Raw genomic sequence first — 24,163 nt, forward strand, 5'->3', positions numbered from 1 at the left:
TAATATCAATTACAGAACAGAAAACCCTTATATTACCTTTATTTTCAGAACTGGAGCCAGCGTTGCTATCTGGCGCAGGCAACATGTCTTCATACCCCCATGATACTATGTGCTTGCCCCCAAGCAAACAAGAGGGGGACCCAGGCCCCCCTTCCAAAAGCAATAGCCTGTAAGGGGGAGAAGGAAAATTGCAAGACAAATATACACCTGAAAAGATGTTCATAATACTTTTAAATGAAAAAAGTTACAAAGCAGTGCTTATAAAGATGTTATAAAAAAATTAGATCTGTGTGCAAAATGTATGTATTTCATATGTACACTTGTGTGTAAGAACAAAATAGAGACAGAGAGGGGTGTCAATTAGGAAGCATATGTACCAAAACATTGGGTGTGGTTATCTTTGGGTAATGAGATTATGAATGATTTTCACTTTCTTCTTTATACTTTAATATATCATCTCAAAATTTATAATAAGATTTCATTGTAAGCTATTGCATTTTTTAAAGACACAAAAATTAAAAAGAATGAAAAAGTAACATGCCCTAGGAACACTTTCAAAGAAGGAAAGATAAAATTCTTACTTACAAAGGTAAATATGATTCCATTCTTATTTAAAAATGGGTCATGGGTCACCCATCTAGCTCAGTCAGTAGAGCATGAGACTCTTAAAAATGGGTCATGAATTGATAAGAGTTGAGCAATCTACTTATTAAAAAAGCTTTTATTCACCAATCTGCCTTGTTTGGAAGGAGGGTAAGTATCCAAAGTGACAACTTACCTATACAGTACGTCAGCTACAGGCAGGGACCCTAGATCAGTCTGTTTCTGTAACAGATGGACTGTATGGACAAAAGTTTTCAATGATCCCCTAAAAATTAAAGGAACAGAAAATCATCAAAATTGAAAGTGAAATAATTTACGTTGTTAATGTTCATTTTGTTAACCGCATGAGAAGGTTCTAAAATGTGTCCACTTGCTTCTGCTGATCAGATGTACTATACAAACTATACTTGGTTCTTACCTGTTACCATTGGCTCATACAAAAAATTACTATGGGAGCGGCACCATGCCAATTATGAAGATGCTCTCCTTGCATTTGGAAAGGTAAACAATTTTCCCCTAATACCAAAGTTCAACACATAAGGCTCAAGCACAAAGAACTTGTGGCTATTATGCTTGGATATTGTTACCTTCTAGTCTAGAGGAGACATTTTGTTCAAGGTTATATTTAGAATCTAACACTATTTCCAGGCTTGGTTTTTAAATCTTTGTTAAGTTCATCCATTTCGAATAACAGTTCACTAAACCCCCTTCACATTAAATATGACTAACAGGAATATATTCAAATAATTAATACTTTGTGCTGAGAGGTGTTCCTTCTGTATCCCCCTGCTGGGAAGCATATAATTGTAATATTTGTAGAGCTCACCACTACCTGAATTCCTTTGAGTTCCCAAGCCTTGAGACTTGAGGCTCGCGGCTCTGAGAAGTTTGTAATACGGTCAGCAGGATCTAAAAGAAGGTGCTTTTAAGATGCACAAGACTTACCTGGCCACATCCCAAGTATAAATCACCACAAGAACACTTCCTGAACTAAATGATCGCCTGTATCAGATGGGCTGACTTCACCTGCTGCCTTATTCTCTTAGCCAAGGCTTTAATTGCTAGGTATCATATGCCTAAACCCCAAAAGAAATGGAATACCTAAAGCAGGACCAAGGAGGCCTAGAGTCGTCCTCTTAATTGACCCTTTCACTATCTCTAGTGTTCGAAGAATAAAAACCAAAGAACAGTAGAAGGCAGGGAGGCAGCAGATGGAGTATAAAAGCACGAGTTGGAATCAGGACACACAGGTTCTGAAACCTGGCTCTGTCACTCACCAGCTGTACAGTCTCAGTCTCGTCACCTAACTCCTATGGAGTTTTGCTTCTTCATCTGTCCAACAGGGATACTTCCCTGGGGAACAGTGAGGTTAAAACAAAGGGGCGAAAACTTTAACATCTGGACAGTTTAGAACCGTTAACCAACTATAAGGAATTACTACCTGCCAGACGCAATCAGATTTGAAGAGTAAAATGTAAACTCCATCCGTGGCTCACAAGCCCCTACATGACCTGGGCCCTGCCAACCCCGTCTCCTGCCACTTCCCTGCTACCATCTCATTCCAGCTACCTCGCCCACTTTGCTGTACCTCAGACACCCCAAGCACAGAATGAACATCAGAGTTTTACCACTGGGTCTTTCTCATCATCCAGTCCTCAGTTCCAGTGTCACCTCTTCAGTAAGGCCTGACCTGGCATCTCTAGCTAATGCTGCCCCCACTTGCACGTCATTCTCTATTGCAACGTCATGGTTTCTTCTCCTATAGTGAATACTCCTCTCTGAAATGGTCTTTTATGTATTTACCGTTCATTGTCTGCCTCCCTCACTCTCATGTAAACTCTGCAATTTTAGGGACTGTCTGCCTGTTCACCACCGTATCCCTTAGCACCAAGAAGAATGCCTTCCATGTGGTAAGTGAGTAATAAGGGTTTGCAGAATGAAGCACCTGAGCCTATTCAACTGTAACTAAATAAGGTAAGAGACCTTGAGTAACTATTAATATGTCCCTGAGACCTAGCAAGGTTCCTGTACATCAGAGATGTTCAATAATTGTTAGTTGGTTAAATGAGTAAACATCTTCATAATAGTTTTTTGGAAGAGTTGTTTTGTCTTTGAGAACATCAACCTCAAAAGTTCAATAATATGCCCCTAATAACTTCATTAAGATGATCTAGCACTGAAAAGTATGTGATTTCTAAGGTAAATAAAGTCAGAACAAGGTGATAATATTAGCAATAAAATGTAGGAACCATGTTTAAAAAAAAAAGAAAAACATTCACTTCAACATTCTGCTGAATTGAATTTAGAATCTCAAATACATGAAGCAATTTCAATAACTATCTGTAGTATAGATTGAATTTGGGTACAAAATAAACATATGAATTTTATGAACCAAACTGTTTGAAACTAAAGAGTTGATGATTATTCCTAACATCCTAAATCTGTCTAAAGATAGTACTATCTAAAAGAAAATTTTCTCAAAATGAAATTTTCACACTGATAACAGATCTAGGACTTGAAATTCTTCTGCATATGCAGAAAATAAGTTAATCCAATATAAAGCCTTTACAGGGAAATTTATTTCAGTACCACCCAATAATGTCTCCAGAATTAAGCACACTTCAGGATCCACAAACTATAGTTTTTGGGGATCTAAAACTAAGCTATGACAGTTTGCTCAGGGCAAAGAAACTGACAATGAATACTGGTGCCATTTTGTGCCTTTAAAAAAACTTGAGATTCAATCATTTGAAGGTAAACCTTGAAACTATAAAGAGAAAACAGGGGAAGAAGCCATATAATTAAGAACATAATCCTCCAAGAAGAATTTCCCCACATATGTGTGGCTAATAAAAGGACGATCCCAACCAAAGAAGCAATTCTAAGGAAGAGGGACAGATTAGTGACACTAATTTGTCAGACCATGGTCCTAACTGGTCTCTAGACAATCAGCTCAGAGGAAAACACGAGTAGTGAACCTTCTTTCTCACATAGGTGCCAGTGATCATACGGGTTACTGAGTGGGAGAACATATAAATCCTTTCCTGGAAAAGCAACTCCAAGCACATTTCCTGCTGCCAGTAGATCAATGACATCAGCTTACACATGAAGGACAGCACACTATTAAATCTAGATATATACCGAGAGATCTTTCAAGTAAGTTGATGAAGACAAGCATCGGGTCCAGAAATATAATCTGTGACTCAGTCTTGTGATTGAGTCCAGGTGAGTAATAACCCATTAGCTTGCTGATGCACTCCTTATAGACAGGTATGAAAAAAATTAAAAGCTCTACAAATTTTTGACCATCGTCCCAGAAGAAATATAGACATACCATCCTCTAACTATTAATACCTGATGTAAAACATTATCCATCTAAGGGTGGAAGAGAAATGGCAAGGCTGATTCTCCCTTTTCAGCTGTTATCATGGTACAGCAGAAAGAGAAGACCTAAACTTGGGTTCCGGCTCAGGCGCCTGGTGCCCAGTTTTGGTGGAAGCATCTTATGCACTGTCAAGCCTGGGAAATTCAATACTGAAAACAAAGAAGGACTTCTGGATGGTAAGACTTCCATCAGATATTCACTCACCCAGCCTAGGTACTAGTCACAAGGTCATCAATGGTGCACACTATTTTTCTTACCTGGCACATGCCAAAGCCACCAGGGCGGCAGCAGCGTTTTCTTTTTGCTTATGTGGGATGTGTCGGCCTATGTCAGAAGTCTCCTCTAGCCAAGAGCACAGCAAAGTTTCAATTCCATTGAGACAGTCAGCAGGCTCCTTGGTCAGGCTCAAAGGCTGGCAGTCGCGAAGGCAGTTCAATAGCACCTCGGCAGTTATGTTACAGAGAGAGGGGTCTGTTCGACTCTGGGACTGAATGAGGGGGAAGACCAGCAGGAGCCCCATCCGGGAGGTGAAGGGCGCTTGCTCGGGTTGCTGCAACAAGCCCTGGCGTTTGAGCAGGGCCAGAGTTTCCTCATCACCCGAACTTTCCCTTTCATGCTGTTCCTCCAAGGCCAGCTGGCGCTGGGCATTCCACAGTCCTCGCAAGGCATTCAGGCGGTATTCGAGCAGGCGGGCATAGGCGTTGCTCTGATTCCCACAAACAGAGCGCAAACGTTCTGCCAACTCCGACGGGTTCTTGGTCTCGAATGTTAAAATCTAAGGAAAAAGACAAGAGAGAAGTGGGTACTGCTTTCACTAAAGTCATCTACGGAGGCAAATATGTTTAATGATGTCCCAAAATAGTCCACACCAAAAATTATTTTAATTACAACCAAATAGAAAGCATGTACTGTAAAGCCATTCTTTGCTGACAGAGATTTTCTGCCTTTGGCTTTTCTGCTAATGTTCCTATTAAAATTGGGATTAGTAGCCAGGCATTATGGCACATACCTGTAGTCCCAGCTACTCGGAGGCTGAGGCAGGAGGCTCGCTTGAGCCCAGGCGTTTGAGGCTGCAGTGAGCTATGATGATGCCACTGCACTCTATTCAGGGCGACAGAGTGAGACTCTCTCAGGGAAAAAAAAAAAAAAAAAGGAAATTGAACTCCCTTCTCGCTCTCCCACTTCATAAAAAAAAAAATAATAAATAAATTTTAAAAATTGGGATTAGACCTAATTGAAAGAACCCAAATCATAAAAGAATATAGTTAGTGAAATTCAGAAATTAATTCAAGTAATTTATTTTAGAAAACTGAAGTATAAATCTTTATTAAATGATCTTGAATTATAAATGTTAAGTCTCTAACTCCTATTACCAGGTGGATTATCAGTGAAAATGGAACAAAGTTTTATTTTTGTTCTTCAAAACTTAATGTAGGCCAGGTGTGGTGGCTCACGCTTATAACCCCAGCATTTTGGGAGGCTGAGGCAGGAAGATCACTTAAGCCCAGAATTTCAAAACTGTTTGTGCTATGATTGTGCCCGTGATTAGCCACAGCACTCCAGCCTGGGCAACACAGCAAGATCCCATCCCCCCCCAAAAAAAAAAAAAAAAAAAGAAAGGCAAAAACTTAAAAACTCATGCAAGACCTGGATTCACTTTTCTGACAGTGAGGCACAGTGGGTTAAAATGATGGAAAAAGTAGAAAAACATTGTGATCAGCTTGAACTAGAAAGCTTACAGAGCCTGAATGAAACCCTCACATCATCACAAAAGAAGTAGGAATGAAAGAAATAAATGACCAAATTAGAAAAGAGAAATAGGAAGCTGAGGCTCACATGCAACAAGCACCTAAGAATGCAGAGAAATCGACTGGTGGAGGCGGAAATGGCAGTAAAAATTGGTCAGAAGATGATCTGCAAACATTAGTTACAGCTGCGGATCTCTTTCCTGCGAGAATGAATTCAAGATGAGAATTTACTGCTAACTACATGAACATATATTCTGCTTCTGGAGTCAAGACAACCACCAAAGACGTTATTGGCAAAGCAAAGAGTATCCAAAAACTTGACCCTCATCAAAAAGATAATATAAACAAAAAGGCTTTTGATAAATTTTTAAAAGAACATGGAGTCGTGTCTCAAGCTGACAATGAAAAACCTTCAGAATGATTTGAAGGTCCAGGCACACACTTCACCCCTTGGACAGAGGAAGAACAGCAGCTTTTCAAAAAAGCTTTGAAAACATACCCAATAAATACACCTGAAAGATGGGAGAAAACAGCAGAGGCAGTGCCTGGCAGCACAAAGAAATACCGCATGAAACGATGCCAGGAACTGGTTGAGATGGTAAAAGCAAAGAAAGCTGCACAAGAGCAAGTGCTGAATGCAGGTAGAGTCAAGAGATGACTTAATGACAATCTTTGTGGGCATGCACGTTTATCATAAAACTGAAAATGCTGTAAAAATGAACAAAACAAATTCCAATTCAAAAAATTAACTGTAAGCATCTCATTTAACTGATATGAAAAACGTTCATAGTTCAAAAAAAGATAACCAATTCAAAATTCAGTGCCAGCCTATCAGATCAGAAATAACACACAAACGCCATAAAATTTCAACCAACTTAACAAAAAAAGAAACAAACTATGGATAAACACCATTACTTCAATGAATCTAATGGCATTTTGTTGAATGAAAGAAGCCAACTGATTTGAAAAGGTTATGTCCTGTATGATTTCATTTCTATGGCATTCTGGAAAAAAGAAAACTCCGATGATAGAGAACAGCTCATTGGTTGCCAAGGTATAGGGGTAAGGGTAGGTCAGGACTGCATATGAATAGTTCCTTTAGGGGATGAAGGAACTGTTCTCTCTTCCAATTGTGGTGATGGTTACAGGAATTCATACGTGTGTTTAAATTCATAGAACTGTACACCTGCCCAAAATGGTCAATTTCACTGTATGAAAGTTTTAAAAATTAAATAAAAGGGGAAAAGTTCTAATCAAGGTATAGTTGTATTTAACTAGGTATCATTGGGTAAAGCTGTATTGAAAATCAAATTATTAAAAATAAGAGCTAGGGACATTTTTACTTAGTTTTTAATATAACAGGATAAAACAAATAGTGATTGATTAAATGTCCTTCAACGTCAAGTCCTACAAAGCTTTATTTCCCTACCCTTTTGTTTAGATTCACCAAACACAAATTACCCTTCTGATTATTTTTTAGATGGCAGCAGATAAAATAAACTCAAGTTCCTTAAAAAAATGATCATATTTCAAGGGCAACCACCTGCCTTGAAGCTGTAATCATACCCAAGTAAGTCAAACTGTGTATTTTCTTTTTTTAGCATCTCTCCCCCCAAAAAATCAATAACCAGCCTCCACCATTACAATCAATAAACAAAGATTACTGAAATAATTTTCAATGATGTAAAAAAATCCCAAAATTTTAAATTTGATCATCTTCCCAGTTACGAACATCTAAACAAATAAGAAATTTTGAAGCATTCTTTAAAAAGGTTTCCAATATTGATTTTGTTATTTCTTCCATCCAAGACACCTCTTTCATATAAAACCCATACGTGCTCCGCATACATTTTTACTTATGGTACATCAATCATCTACTTATGCCAAATGAAGCAATTACTAAAAAATTCAGCATAGGCTTTTATTGAACTCAAGAACTGAAGAACAACTCAGTAACATAAAACCAAATTATGTATTTTTATTATCAATCTTAAACACAAGTACTTCTGAAATATGGTATTTCACAGTACATAAAATAATATGTATGACAGAATCTGTAGCTAACTGCAAATACTAAGATTTAACTTAACATAGCTTTAAAAAATATATATTCCGCATTTTTCTGGTCATTCTATTTTTATAAGTACTTCAGTTATATTTAGCATCCCACTTAAAAGACAAGTATTCTGAGAGGATTTTAGTTATAATACAATTAACCAAATATTATATAATATACACACTTAAATGACTGCTGTGTTTATTGATTTAGCAATATCTAAAGCACACCATGCTTTCAGAAATCCATTAGACTACTCAGCATTATCCATTTCAATGGCCCCTTCTGAAAACTCAGAACTGTCTGCTATGCTGCTGTTTTTCAGAATTCTGAAATTTGAAGGTCATGGCCTGAAACCATTTTATAAAGATGTATCTTTGGGTTTTAGTAAGTCAGCTGTGGAGGATCTATTCTAGTACTTATGAATATTAAATGATTTGTCTCAGATCCTCATATAAAACCACTGCTCTTGACCAAAATGTCATTAGAAATTTAATATTTTTCTCTTTAAAAAGGGGAAAGCTATTTAAGGAAAAGGGAAGATCCCTGTCATCCTTAATCAGTACTAACTGTACTTTGGTGATAATGCTGAAGTCGCCCCAGTAAAGGGAGTGACTTTCAAAGTAACGCACAGCCTTAATGTAATTTTTTTATCATATATAACATATGTGTTTTTAAGCTAAGATGACATGAATCATTCTGGAAAGTCTAACAGAAGGCAGGCAAAATATTCTTTGCTGGCCAAATCTGGCTTTGAACGAGACTTCAATATTCAATACAAGAACAGAGGATCAGATCATTTTGGCCAATTTATTTCCATTTTCTAACTAGAAAAATACTGGAGAACGTATACCAGCCAGCCATGATGTGAAATGTGAAATGCCAACCTGCACTGCAAGTATATGTGGGAGTGAGGATGAGCATATAGAGGCTTTTTGAGTGGTAGAGAATATCATATATACATATAAGGACATTAACTAGACTAATCATTAGCAGAAAAGTCAGGACCTAAGGATTTAGGCATGAACTACTATAATCCCTTAAGTATTATATAAATATCAATTTCCATCTACTTTGTTGTTCAGAATAGCAGAATGATAATTCTCTAAAAGGGTCAGGTAAGAAGCTAAAATCACCTTTTCTTATATTTGAGTATACTTCTGAAAGAAATAGAAATTCTAAGAATTTGTCCTCAAGCAATATTCTAGAAATAAGAAATACACTGAGGCCAGGCATGGTGGCTCACACCTGTAATCTTAGCACTCTGGGAAGCTGAGGCAGGATGACTGCTTGAGATCAGGAGTTTGAGACCAGCCTGAGCAAGAGTGAGACCCTGTCTCTACAAAAAACAGAAAAGTTAGCCAGCCCGGCGTGGTGGGATGCACCTGTAATCCAACCTACTCAGGAGGCTGAGATAGAAGGATCACTTGAGCCCAGGAGTTTGAGGCTGCAGTGAGCTGTGATGATGCCACTGTACTTTAGCCAGGGTGACAGAGCAAGACTATCACAAAAAAAAGAAAAAGAAAAGAAAAGAAAAGAAAAACACTGAGATGTTCATTGCAGTCTTATTTATTACAGTAGAAAAAGTAGAAACAATCTCAATATCCAAAAGGGAAACGTTAAATTAAATTACAACATATAAAAAGAGTATTATATAATAAAAATTAGTTAAAACCACACAAATAAAAAACAGTACAAAAATTGCATATGCCTTCTAATAGGGCTCTGTAAAACACACTTGTTCAATTTTGAAATTTCATTAGTGTTTGTGATAACAGAAACATGAGTGTTATTTTCTTCTCTGTTAAAAAAAAAAGAAATGGGCTGATGACAAATTACATCGTTTATATACAAGAAAAGCAATCATAACTAGACCTGATATTTTTCACAAGCAAATGGTTGGTATCTTTAAATAACTGGTAGTCAAACAAATGGTGACACAATTGATATATTTAAAATTTAGGGGACATATCTGACAATGAATAATCACAAGTACCTTAGGAAATGCTTTCCTTAAATCAGTTCACTGGTCCCATCTGTTGTAGTTTGGCAGTGGTTTATCGCAAATAATGTAGAGCTGATTATGTTCTTGGTTAGGAGGGAGGACAGGGTGGAGGAATGGGAAAGACCCTGCAGATATTGGGACTATCAATGAATAACAAAACCTTTCAATTTCAAAAAGGAAATGGTGTTTAAATCTCAGGGTCACTCAAGCTCCAAATAGATGAATTATATTACTACACTCCTTAGTATGGGACATTAACAAATTCAATTCATTACATGAACCTGTCAGCATAAAAGGAATTTATACTTGGATTATTTCAAAGCATATCAACTGGCCAGACTAGCAACCTCAATACAAAACTCTTAAGGCAGAATACTGAAATCCTCAAATGTCAGAAAAGATTCTTAAATGCTTCTACAGATTTTTCTACCATTTTTCACATCTTGAAGATGGCAATCGTGGCCAAATAGAATTACATATTGCAATCAAAGAAAATTAGAAAGATCTCATGTGAATCAGTAAATGAATTGTGATGGAAGGATGGAATTCTATCTCTAATAATAGTGAAGCCCTAATCAAGAGTGGATCACTTATTGGCCAGGTATGGTGGCTCATGCCTGTAATCCCAGCACTTCTGAGAGGCCGAGGCAGGAAGATCTCTTGAGCTCAGGAGTTTGAGACCAGCCTGAGCAAGAATGAGATCCCATCTCTGGTAAAAATAGAAAAATTAGCTGGGCATAGTGGCGTGACTATAGCTACTCGATAGGCTGAGGCAGGAGGATCACTTGAGCCCAAGAGTTTGAGGTTGCTGTGAGCACTGATGACGTCACTGAACTCTAGCCAGGGTGACAGAGCGAGACTCTGTCTCAAAAAAAAAAAAAAAAGAAAAGTAAAAAGAAAAATCACTGTTGACAAATTTTAATACAAAACTTTAGCAAATTAAAGCAGGAAATTATACAGCTCCAATATGTGTAACACTACACTCTACTATCATGTTGTTTATTTACAGTCTGTCTCCTCTTTCAGCTGTGAGCTCCAAAAAGGGGAGACCATGTCTTAATCATGTTTGTGTCACCAGAGCCGAGCACAGCGTCTGGCACATGAATGATAAATTAATGAATGAGAAAATACATAAATTCCAAGAATAATCCTTTTAGGACTTACACCTGGTTTCCACTGTACATCTGAGCAACGCTCTACCACATGGACTAATTCTAATTCTGCCTTCTGGAACAACAGAAAATAATTCTTTCTCTTCCACATAAGAGCCTTTTAATTAGATGAAGAAAATACATGTGGTGGGGGAGGGGACATCAGAATCTGAGTTAGGGCAGCTGTTCTCAACCCCGGCCAAACCCGAGAATTGCTTTGAGCACTTTCAAACAAGACTAATGAGTCAGTTCCACCCCAGTCTGGTTAACTCAGAGTATCTGGGGATGGGGCCTAGGCATCATTTTTTTTTTTTTTTTGTTTTTGTTTTTTTTAATTCCACAGGTGAATGCAATTGTGCAGCCACGGTTTCAAACCACCAAGTTGGGGGAACTAGCGCCAGCCTCTGCAAATAATTTTCTCCATTCTCAGGCATTTTACTTAAACTCTCTCAGTCTCTTGTTTCCACATCTATAAAATGAGGGTAACACCTGCCTCCATTTTACACAGTTGTTAAAATCAAAGGAGACAATGCACAGGCAGTGCTCTGAAAAAGCTGAAACTGCTCAACAATTGTTAGGATAGTCAAGATACTACTTGCATGTTTTAGACCAGATCACCACCAAGAAAGGGAATTTTTCCTGATCACCCTATAAGAAGACCTGACTAGATAAAAGCTGGGACAGTTGAAGGTGGGGTACACAAGGTTTGAATTAGACACAAGCTTCACTTGAGCCAACAGTTTTAAAAAGCTAATGCAGGCGAGGTGCAGTGGCTCACACCTGCAATCCAAGCACTCTGGGAGGCTGAGTGGGGGGAGGATCACTAGAGGCCAGGAGTTCGAGAACAGCCAGAGCAAGAGCGAGACTTCCCCCACCAATCTCTACAAAAAATAGAAAAATTAGTCCATCATGGTGGCATGCACCTGTAGGTTACTCAGGAGGCTGAGGCAGGAGGATAGCTTGAGCCCAGGAGTTTGAAGCTACAGTGAGCTGTGATGAGGCCACTGCACTCCAGGCTGGGCAACAGAGTGAGACCATGTCTCACAAAAAAAAAAAAAAAACCAAAACCAACCAAACAATCTAATGCAATCTTAAAACACATCAGTAGAATTCCAGTGTCAGGGGCAACGGTGGGTAATAATCCCATTTATATTCTGCAACAGTCAAACTATAACTGAAATATCCTGTTCAGTTCCGAGTACCTCATTTTAAGAAGTCATTAACAGACTAGAGTGTGTCCAGAACAGGGTGACTTGACTAATCTGGAAATCATGTCACATGAGAAGTGGTTAAGGAACTGGGGATGCATGGCCTACGAAAGAGAGTAGTTGGAAGGGGGCGCTGCCTTCAAAGGCTGAAAGGCTTTCATGTGGAAGAGGAAGACCTATTCTCTACTACTCCAGATGCAGAAATAAGAAGTTACTGGTATGCACAGCACAATAAAGAACTTTGATAATATTTAATTCAATGTGTATCAGCCTCCCTAAATGTGCATACTTTATATTAATATAAACATTCCTGGGATCCACCTCTAAAGATTGTTTCCAGAGGTCTAAGATATTGCCCTGGAACTTGCATTTAAAGCAAGCTCCCTGGGTGATTCTAGGTAGGGAGTCCTTTTCTTAAAAAAAAATACAATCTTTATTAAAGGTTTATTGTAATATAATTCACATGTCACAAATTCACCCACTTAAAGTATACAATTCAATGGCCTTTAGCATATTAACGTTTTAGAACATTTGCATCACCCCCCAAAGAAACCCTGAACCCACTAGCAGTCATTCTCCATTCCCCCCAAACCTCCCAGCTCGAAGCAATGACTAATCTGTCAATCTCTACAGATTTGCCTATTCTTTACATTTCATGTAAACAGAATCATACTCTATGTGGTCTTTTGTAACTGGCCTCTTTCACTTAGCATAAGGTTTTCAAGGTTCATCCATATTTTAGCATGTATCAGTACTTCATTCCTTTTTCTTGCTCAGTAAGACTACATTTTATTTATCCATTCATCAGTTGATGGACACTTGAGTTATTTCCATTTTTTGGCTACTATGAATAGTGCTGCTGTGAACATTCATGTACAGGCTGTGTAGACATATGTTTCCATCCCTCTCGTGTAAATACCTAGGAATGGAACTGATGAGTCATATGTTAACTCTATGTTTACCATGTGGGGGAAATGCTAAACTGTTTTCCAAGGTGGCTGCATCATTTTAAAATATTCCCACCAGCAAAGTATGAAGATTCCAATTTCTCCACATCATTGGTACCACTTGTTATAATCTGTTTTATTACAGCCATCCTAGTGTGTGAAGTCATATCTTCATGTAGTTTTGACTTGCATTTCCCTAGTGGGTAATGATGTTGAACATCTTTTAATGAGCTTATTGGCCATTTGTATATCTTGTTTAGAAAAAGAATAATTCATTTTGAGAAACAATGATACTGCCAGATCAATAAGGACAATAACTGCAATGGACAGAAACACATAAAATATGTTTAAATACATGAGCTTGTAATATTACAAAAAACGAAAATCATCATTGGAGGATTTTTTTTTTTTTTTTGAGACAGAGTCTCACTCTGTTGCCCCGGCTAGAGTGAGTGCCGTGGCGTTAGCCTAGCTCACAGCAACCTCAAACTCCTGAGCTCAAGCGATCCTCCTGTCTCAGCCTCCCGAGTAGCTGGGACTACAGGCATGCGCCACCATGCCCGGCTAATTTTTTCTATATATATTTTTAGCTGTCCATATAATTTCTTTCTATTTTTAGTAGAGATGGGGTCTCGCTCTTGCTCAGGCTGGTCTCGAACTCCTGAGCTCAAACGATCCGCCCACCTCGGCCTCCCAGAGTGCTAGGATTACAGGCGTGAGCCACCGCGCCGGGCCTGGAGGATGTTAACAAACCAACTCATTACTTTGTTTTTTGTTTTTTGTTTTTTTTTGAGACAGAGTCTCACTCTGTTGCCCAGGCTAGAGTGAGTGCCGTGGCGTCGGCCTAGTTCACAGCAACCTCAAACTCCTGAGCTCAAGGGATCCTCCTGTCTCAGCCTCCCGAGTAGCTGGGACTACAGGCATGCACCACCATGCCCGGCTAATTTTTTCTATATATATTTTTAGCTGTCCATATAATTTCTTTCTATTTTTAGTAGAGATGGGGTCTCGCTCTTGCTCAGGCTGGTCTCGAACTCCTGAGTTCAAACGATCTGCCCACCTCGGCCTCCCAGAGTGCTAGGATTACAGGCGTGAGCCACCGCACCTGGCCCCAACTCATTACTTTGAAGATTGGTTAATATAAAGAGACATTTAAACGTTTATCCTGCTTTTCTTATATGAACTGTACACCTAGGTAAGCAAACAGTTGATGAGAAAAAACTTCTCCTTATATAAGCATTCCAGCTAGTAAGTGAAGGGAATGACAGAATATCACTATTTCACGATCACTAACAATTTAATAGATCTAGGCATTAAGTTTTAGCAGCTGCAAACATCACAAAAAGAGACAAGCAGACGTTATGTGCTTACTGGTGAAGATACACACCTCCATCCATGAAACAGTCTTACCAAAAATAAATAAATAAAATAAAATCCGAATCTGATCAAATCACGGCCTATAGATTCAAATATGAATTTACAGGAAATAGAGAAGACAAAAAAAAACCATGTTAAGCTATACCATGGGAATGCAATAAGCAAAATCTGGACTGTAGACAACTCAACAGGACAAAGAACCAAGTTTCTTCAACAAATAAGCTTCCAGGCAGAAAGTGTGGGGTGGAGGGGAGAGACTTACAGTTTAAAAGACAGCAACCGCTCTCAACGTGCGTGACTTATTTAGATCCTGATGCAAACAGCTGTTTTTAAAAAATCAGCATAACTAAGACAACTGGAAATTTGAATGCTGCCAGTATATTTAATTACACTAAAGAATTACTGTTAATTTTTAAAGATATGAAATACCACTGTGGGTTTTTTGTTTGTTTTTGTTTTATTTAGAGCCAGGGTCTCTCTCGGTCACTCAGGCTGCAGTGCAGTGACACAATCAATCACAGCTCACTGCAGCCTCAAAATCCTCGGCTCAAGTGATTCTCCTGCCTCAGCTTCCTGAATAGCCGGGACTACAGGTGTGCACCACCATGCCCAGCTGTGGTTATGGTTTTTAAAGGAGAACTTATATTTCAATACATACGTAAATATTTATGGATGAAATGATATGGATTTAGTTCGAAATAAAATGGGAATAAGAGGGGGAAGAGAGAAGTAGGTAGAAGTACAGATGAAATAAGATGGGCCATGAGCTGGTAACTGTTGAAGTTGGTGATGGGTACACAGGCGTTTATTATGTGACTCCATCTACTTTTACATATTTTTGCAATTTTCCAACTTTTTTATAATAAAAATTTTTCTGACAAAAGCTTGCCAAAACCAGAATAGGATATATTGAAAGACTCTGAGAGTCTTATCACAGGCCAAGATCAAGAAGAAACTGGATGGCCTTTTATTAATATTATAGTTATTGCAATGTAAATGACACACAAGGATTTCTTCTTCCAATGATGGGAAGCTATTTAAATCAGCAGGCCTAGCTAAATCACCTCAATTCACCACTTAATTTTGCTGATAGAAACTTTCTTGCAACTCTCAAAATTATTTATAAACAATGAATATTAATTCAGTTTCCTAAGAAGTAAATATATTTGCTTAAATGACTTACCCCAAGGCATACATGAATGAGAGAACAAAAATTAATCAAATGAGAAAATGCACTTAAAAATTATTTTTTAAAGTGCCAGACGCAATTCACCTCTAAGGTACAATTATTGTCAGTATGAACAATATTTTTGTCATCAAATAATACACTTCATGAGACAAGGATGTAATACATTTTCTGGGATTGATGACTAACATCTGTTCCCTCAAAATATATGCACAAATATGCTATCTAATTGAGCAGATAGGTTACAGTTATCGGAACAAAAAAAAGAGAGAGAAACTCTTACCAATCTATGTTTAGCCAAAAAGATTTTGTATGCTGGCATAGAGTAAAAATACAAATAAACTAAACAGAAACTAAGAGTATGCCAATTCATGTAATGAGTACCAACAAATCATTGGATTGTTTTCTAGAGAAAAGGAAGAGTGTGTGCAGAAAATATTAAATTTTGGGGTTGGGAGATGAGGGAAGAGAAATAATAGTTACAGCACATTATCTACAACAGATTTATAAATTTAACCAAATCCCTCAACTTCATTATTATCATTATTATAGTATTCAATACTACAGTATTAACACCTTTATTTTCTTATTAATGTACTCAATTTTTTTCTTGTTTTTGCATTCTGAACTAAATTTTTAAAATTTGCACTAGTTTTACAGAATTACTTAGTAAAATCTCCTACTGATAAAATGAAAAAGTATAAAAGTTGACAAGAACGTGAAACAATTCTTAGATGCTCCTGGTGGAAATATAAATTGGTACAAAAACCTTAGAAAACAATATAGCATTATCCAGTTAAGTTGAAAATTCATTATATTAGTTGTCTGTGCCTGCTGTAACAAATCACTACAAATTTCGTAACTTAAAACAGCTGATATTTATTCTCTCACAGTTCTGGAAGTCTCAAGTCCAAAATCCATATTACTGAGCTGAAATCAAGGTGTGAGCAGGGCTGCACTCCCCGCAGGGGCTCTAGGAGAGAATTAGTTTTGTGCCTCTTCCAAGCTTCTGGTGGCTGCCAGCATTCCTTGGCTTGTGGCCTCATCACTTCAATCTCTTAGCGTAATCTCCCTCTGCCTCTCTCTTATAAGGACACTTATGATTGCATTTAGGGCCCACCACATCTACAAAGACCCTTTTTCCATATAGGATAAAATTTACAGGTTCCAGGGATTAGGACTGGTATCTTTGGAGGTCATTATTCAGCCTACTACACGCATGTTAGCCGACAATCCAGCAATCCACTCCTAGGTAATTCCCTATAGAAACTCTTGAGCATGAACACCAGATGACAAGTACAAGAATATTCATAGCAACACTGTTTATAATATCAAAAACTGGAAACAACCCAGATATCTACCAACAGGAGAATGGATACACTGTAACACAGTTATAGAATCTAAAATTATGCAGCAGTGAAAAGAAATGAAGTGTAGCTACACACATCAACCTGGAACAATCATATAACATATGCAGAGTTCAAAAAAAACCAAGTCACAAAAAATACATATGACATACTACATTTATATAATAAAGTCTTAAAGCACACAAAACTAAGCCTTATATTGTTTAGGGTTATGTACATAATATCATAAAGAATAAAGAAAAGCAAAAGAGGCCGGGCGCGGTGGCTCACGCCTGTAATCCTAGCACTCTGGGAGGCCGAGGCGGGTGGATCGCTCGAGGTCAGGAGTTCGAGACCAGCCTGAGCAAGAGCGAGACCCCCGTCTCTACTAAAAATAGAAAGAAATTATCTGGCCAACTAAAATATATATATAGAAAAAATTAGCCGGGCATGGTGGTGCATGCCTGTAGTCCCAGCTACTCGGGAGGCTGAGGCAGTAGGATCGCTTGAGCCCAGGAGTTTGAGGTTGCTGTGAGCTAGGCTGACGCCACGGCACTCACTCTAGCCCGGGCAACAGAGTGAGACTCTGTCTCAAAAAAAAAAAAAGAAAAAAAAAAAAGAAAAAAAAAAAAGAAAAGAAAAGCAAAAGAAAAATAAACAGAAAATTCACAATAGCAGTTTCCTATGTGGGAGAGAGGGAGAATTGGATTGTAGGGCACACGGGGACTTTAAAGGTACTGGTAAGGAGCTATTTCTTAACCAGATGGAAAGATCACAGCAAAAAAAATTACATATGTGTGTGTGTTATATTAATATATATTCAAAAGGGCTATCCAAAAGATAGATACACACACACACTTTTTGAATATAGATGGTCCCTGACTTTCCACGTAGTTACATCCAGATAAACCCCCTGTAAATTCAAAAAACACTTTCTCACATATGAGGGAATCAAATTTTAAGAAAAGAAAACACATTTTCGATTTATGACATTTTCAATTTACGATGGATTTACTGTGACATAATCCCAACATAGAGGAACATCTGTATATATTTAACATTAATAATTAAAAATGTTGTAATTCCTATTGGTTATTATTCCAGCACTGAAAAGCCAAACCAAGATCACTATACCCACTGCTGATAAGCATTTGATGGTTTCTATCATTGTATAATGAAAGTATTCCCAATATAAGGTGTGGAGAACCCAAGAGTTTCACATTTTTTCTTTTCTTTTTTTGAGACAGAGTCCCACTCTATTGCCCAGACTAGAGTGCAGTGACATCATCACAGCTCATTGCAACCTCCAACTCCTGATCTCAAGCGATCTTACCTCCTCAATATCCCAGAGTGCTGGGATTAGAGGCATGAGCCACTGCACCTGGCCCCAAGTGCTTCACATTTTTAGGAACAGCAATTTCAGAATTTGACTAAAACTCCTAAAATCACCTCCAAAGACATGTCAAATCTTTTTTTATAACACTGGAAATTTGCTGTACCGAAATAAAAAAGAAAATAAATGTCCAACAACTAAAACTTAAAAATATTTTTCTTACATAGATACGTTGTTTTTAGGTACCACAAAGATTCTGATAGACTGTATGCTCCTCTAGGGTAGGGACGTAGATTTATTCATCTTTATATCTTCTGCACTAAAATCTCAATGTGTTTTGAATTGTTTCTCCAGATACAGGCACAGAGTACAATACCTGGCATGTGGTAAGCACTTAATAACACTTGCTAATATTTTTTTTTAAATCTTTTTCAAACTTATTTCAAACTCTGTCAATATAGCTTACCACTTTGGCTATTTTGTTCACTAATGTATCTCAAGCACCAGAGAACCTGGTACATAATAGGTGCTCAATAAATATTTATTGAACAAACAACTGACTAAAAATGCTACGTGATAGTGCACATACAGCACCCCCCAAACAAGACAAAATAAAGAAACAATAGAAGGAGCAATAGACACAGTAAGGCGTCACTTCCAAATGCATTCCAGGTCGCAACCTCTTCCTCATCTTCCTCTAGTTAGGCTGTCAGCTTCTGCCCTGAACAAGACAGCTGAAATCAGTGTCACCCAGAGTTTAATTATAAGATCAAAGCCATTAACCGGTCGTCTCTAAACCTGTGGACTGTAACTGTTTGGCTATGTTGGGTGAGAATGGGAATATGCACCCTGTGACTACTCAATAAAAATCACCGATGACCATGGCTGACCACTAAGTCCCTCTAAGACAGTGGTCCCCAAACTTCTTGGCACCAGGGACCGGTTTCAAGACAATGCTTCCATGGAGGCGGAGCTCAGGTGGGGATGCGAGCGATGGTGAACAGCTGTAAATACAGATGAAGCCTCGCTGGCTCGCCTGCCGCTCACCTCCTGCTGTGCGGCTTGAGCAGCCGGGTTCCTAAATTTCACGGAAGACAATTTTTCCACCGATAAGGGGGAGTGGCAGCAGAGCTCAGGCAGTGACGTGTCTTGCTCAGTTCCTGACAGGCCAAGGACTAGTACCAATTCCCTGCCCCGGGGCTGGGGACCCCAGCAAGAAATGCTGCCTATTTTATGCCACTGCATCTTGCCCTTCTCGTCAATTCCTGCTCACAGCTGTGCCTGACTAATTAAAACTCCCTGGAAACCTCGTCTATCACTTTACTGGTTATTTCTTCTACTAAATCAAAAGACTCTACTTTAGAATTCAAATCCATCTGTCTCCCTCAGTCTGCAAAGAACAAATGTTCAGAAAAACTAACCAACCAGCTAAAATTAAATGTACCTTTCCCAGCTAAGACTGGGGGCAGGGAGCAAGGAGTCTAAGGATAAACCACTAAAAAGAAGATAAAACAAACCCTAACCATATCAGACACTACTTAGGTAGTCATTCAACTTCCATCTTAGCCGGTCAGGGACAAATCCAGAAACTCTGAGTGAACATGGACTTACATCCAAAGGCAAAATTTTCTGGTGAAATTAACACAGGTCAAACATTGCTCACCCAAAATAATGAATATGAATCCCAAAGGTTTGCTCATCCATTTTCATCTCATTTGGACATCAAAAAACCTAAACTGGCACACTTTCTGGTATTTGAAATGTACAGGATTTATTGCTGAACTATTGGTCCTGTCCCATGATCAGAAAAACACTAAGAAATATAATCTAGGTTATTCTGTGGGGTTTTTTTTTTTTTTGAGACAGAGTCTTGCTCTGTTGCCCAGGCTAGAGTGCCATGGTGCCAGTCTAGCTCACAAAAACCTCCAATTCTTGAGCTCAAGTAATCCTCCTACCTCAGCCTCTTGAGTAGCTGGGACTACAGGCGTGAGCCACCGTGCCTGGCCTATATTTTAGTTTTTATGGCCTTTATCTGGAACCTATAACTTCAGATTTCTAAGAGTTTTATCAATTATTAAAGTAAAATACATAAAATTGTCCCTCTCAATGCTGCTTTTTACTATCACATCTGAGTTATAAAATCTTTGCCTAGAAATGATACAGTATGAATACATGGAAATACTCTACAACACTGGAAAAAAACCTTAGTCTTTGAAATCCAGTATGGATTTGAAGCAATAAGTTGTATCTGTGAGATTTCATTAAATTTTTGCTGCCAAAGCCACATATGCTGTTATATCACGTTTTACATATGTTCTGAGATGTCACAAGACATCTAAATTTCAATTTCTCTTTCCAATATGATTTTTCACCAAAGGGAAATCCTTTCTCTAGTAAGCAATGTAACAGACAACAAAATGAAGCATACACCACAACTAAAAAATTTTACATTTTGGACAGTTACTTCAAAAACACTGTAATTTATCATACTGACAAACATTTAACTTACAACACTCAGAGGTTACTAATAAAATGAAACATGAGGTTTCTTCTTTTATTTCCAAAATTATGTGACTGTACAATTCTAGAATTTCACTAAAACTACAGGAAAAATCACCTCCAAACACTTGTCAAATCTTTTTTTATTACACTGGAAATTTGTTGTACCAAATATAACAGAAAATAAATGTCTAACAACCAAGGCTTAAAAATATTTTTGTTATATAAATATGCATTCTTGATGTTTCAGAGCACATAGATAGGTAGCTAGTGACATTGACCTTCTTTCAAAACTATATTTCAAATTCTTTGACAAAAATACTACTGAATTCTATTTCCTTTCTGTTTGTTTTTCTTTTGTAAAGTACCAATACAGAGAAAATGAATTCTATTTCTAAATAAATTAAACATTTCCCAAGTCCAATTCAACAAGCTTTATTTATGACATGGCTTCTGATGTATGAAATATTGATCATCACCGTGAGGATTCAAAAACACTTAAAGGTACAAAAATATTGAACATTGTTTGTATTAGAGAAAAAAATTGGAATGAACCTAAAATATTTACCAATAGGAGAGGGGCTAAATAATCTGTCAGGAAGTGAAAAAATAATGAGACTTAGCAATATATATGAATAAAGCTCTAAGATATATTGAGTTACAAAAATAAGTTGCAAAACCATGCACATAACAGCACTGATGTTTTAAAATAGACAGCACTGTATATCCTCTACGGGCAGCATCTTCAAGCTTTGTGACTAAACAAGCTAAGAGTTGAGATGAACTTCCCTAAAGGAGGTCATAGCAGGGAGGTCAAGGGTGTGAATATGACTGAATGTGAATCCTAAATATTGCCCCACAAAGGCCTCCTGAGGCAAGTTTGTAGATAATTTAAGAATTTTTAGTAATAAATTTTTTTTTTTTTTTTGAGACAGAGTCTCACTCGGTTGCCCGGGCTAGAGTGCCATGGTGCCAGCCTAGCTCACAGCAACCTCAAACTCCTGGGCTCAAGCGATCTTCCTGCCTCAGCCTCCCAAGTAGCTGGGACTACAGGCATGCGCCAACATGCCCGGCTAATTTTTCTATATATATTTTAGTTGTCCGTATAATGTCTTTCTGTTTTTAGTAGAGATGGGGTCTCGCTCTTGCTCAGGCTGGTCTTGAACTCCTGAGCTCAAACGATCCACCCACCTTGGCCTCCCAGAGTGCTAGGATTACAGGCGTGAGCCACTGCGCCCGGCCCAGTAATAAATTTTGATGTCCATTTACTTAGAACTGGACGGAACAACTTTTTAAATTTTAACTCCAAGCACTTCCAACTCCTAATAGCTTTAAGGAGAAAAATCAACAACCACCATAGATATATCCTAGAATGTCCTGTTTTAGTGAAACAACTAATGCTGTAAACCAAAAACTGTAGGGGAGTTATAACTAGTCCTGCGGTTTCTGAAACAACTCAGATGAGTGTTAAGCATAAAAAGTATGGCCTGAGGGAATCACTGGCAGCAGAGGAAAAAAAAAAAAAAGAACATGGCCTGGTCAACAGCCACACTGTAAGAAACTAAACAGGCCATTGACACCTCTGTTCAAAACACAAATTCCAAAACTAGCTTAACTCAGAGCTCACAAAAAGCTCAACAGAGCAGAGGCACACAGGCACTAATATGAAAGACAGTAGACTGGGAAAAGAATGTCAGTAGCCTCTGGACTGTCTTGAGTTTTTCCTAACACATACAAAATTTGTGGATTAAGAAAAAAAATGAGGGCTGGGTGCAGTGGCTGACGCCTATAATCCTAGCACTTTGGGAGGCCGAAAGGCAAGATGATTACTTGAGCCCAGGAGTTTGAGGTTGCAGTGAGCTATGATGATGCCACTGTACGCTAGCCCGGGCAGTAGAGCGAGACCTTGTCTCAAAAAAAAAAAAAAAAAAAAAAAAATCAGGAACAATGAAACAATACAAAAACAACAAACAAGACTCTAATCCCGGGACTATAAAAACAAACAAAACCAATCAACCAAACAAGCAAAACCTTAACAATATAAGAAACACAAAGGAGCAGAAAAAGCAATTCGAGGAAAATTAATTATATATTAATTTGAGGAAAATTAACTATATTAACTATTTTAATTACATTATAACATTTGTCACAGAGACTAGAAGTAAACTCATGAAATAATGGGCTTCAAGTAATTTATATCTTCTTCCTTTCACTTTTCCAAATTTTGTCCAGTGAACATGTATGACTTTTGTAAAACACTATTTTAGAAAGAACAGAAAGCAAACACCAGTCTTTCCTGAATGCTCTGGGACTATGGCTCAAGAGCTCATGGGAAGCTTGGTAGTAGGGAGCAACATTTACCAAATGTTTCTTATGTGCCAGAAACTGTGCTAGGAAGCTTCCATTCACTACAGTCTCTAATCTGGAAAACCATAGCGTAAGGTAGGTAAGGAGTACTACTGTTCCCATTTTACAGATAAGAAAACTGCTGGTTTAGAAGATTAAATCACTGGCCTAGGTTACTTCACTAGTAATTGATAAACTAGGATTAAAAGGCAGTCTCTAAACTCAGAGGCCACACTCTGAACCACACCACCTGTGTTTCCCACACGTGCCTGACAAGAATCACCTTTGCCTGACAAGAATCACCGTGAGCGCTAGTTAGGAAAACATACTTCCCCATTCCCCCCACCAGAGTTCCTGGGAATCTGTATGTTTAACAGGCATTCCAGCAATTCCACCCAAGCTTTTTGTTTAGGATGACGCCTATTACTGCATATAAATTGGCCCTCATTGTAGGATGAGCTGTTTAAACGCCAGACACTGCATTCGCAAACAAACAAAAACAAAAACAAAACCTAGACAATCTAACGGTTGCGTTTCCAGAGAGGGAGAAACGACAACTTTATAACATGAAAGGACACAAAGCTTTTTGTGCTGTGGTTCCTGAATGTCTACAGCCTGACAATTGCTCTGAAAGTTATATTTTCCCCAACCATGAACTCGGTGGTGGGGAAAGGAGCAGGGCAAAATTTTGAGTGGCCACACGACTTGGTTGCTCTCAGTTTTTAAAATAGGAGAAAAGAAGACATGAAATTTCACATTCCTAAATAAAAGCTTTCCTGGTAGAAACAGGTTATCAATTATTTGGATTAGTACTTCACATAGCCATGTATACAGGAAGTGGTGGTGCCCATGGCAAATTAGAGAATGCATGTCCCTCCTGAAGGCATTCAAATTCAAGTATTTTTTAAAACCTCTGCATGCCCACCAAAACCTATCTGTGCACTGAATCTGACCTCTGACTACAGTTTGCAAT

At 38.2% G+C, this 24,163-nt stretch overlaps 1 protein-coding gene and 1 pseudogene across 3 annotated transcripts in view; one reads left to right on the forward strand and one right to left on the reverse strand.

Annotated features, from left to right (window-relative positions):
* HECTD4 (HECT domain E3 ubiquitin protein ligase 4) overlaps positions 1–24,163 on the reverse strand; it is a 160,266-nt gene that overhangs the window by 113,360 nt on the left and 22,743 nt on the right. For all 3 annotated transcript variants that reach the window (XM_069496936.1, XM_069496935.1, XM_069496938.1), the window contains exons 2-4: positions 4,246–4,763; positions 779–868; positions 37–167 (exon numbers count right to left, since the gene is read on the reverse strand). In XM_069496936.1, the coding sequence (XP_069353037.1) occupies positions 37–167; positions 779–868; positions 4,246–4,763 (739 nt within the window). The remainder of the gene's footprint in view (positions 1–36; positions 168–778; positions 869–4,245; positions 4,764–24,163) is intronic.
* Positions 5,604–6,394, forward strand: LOC138401912 (dnaJ homolog subfamily C member 2-like; annotated as a pseudogene).

This window comes from Eulemur rufifrons, chromosome 21, assembly GCF_041146395.1.
Source record: "Eulemur rufifrons isolate Redbay chromosome 21, OSU_ERuf_1, whole genome shotgun sequence".
Lineage (NCBI taxonomy): Eukaryota > Metazoa > Chordata > Mammalia > Primates > Lemuridae > Eulemur > Eulemur rufifrons.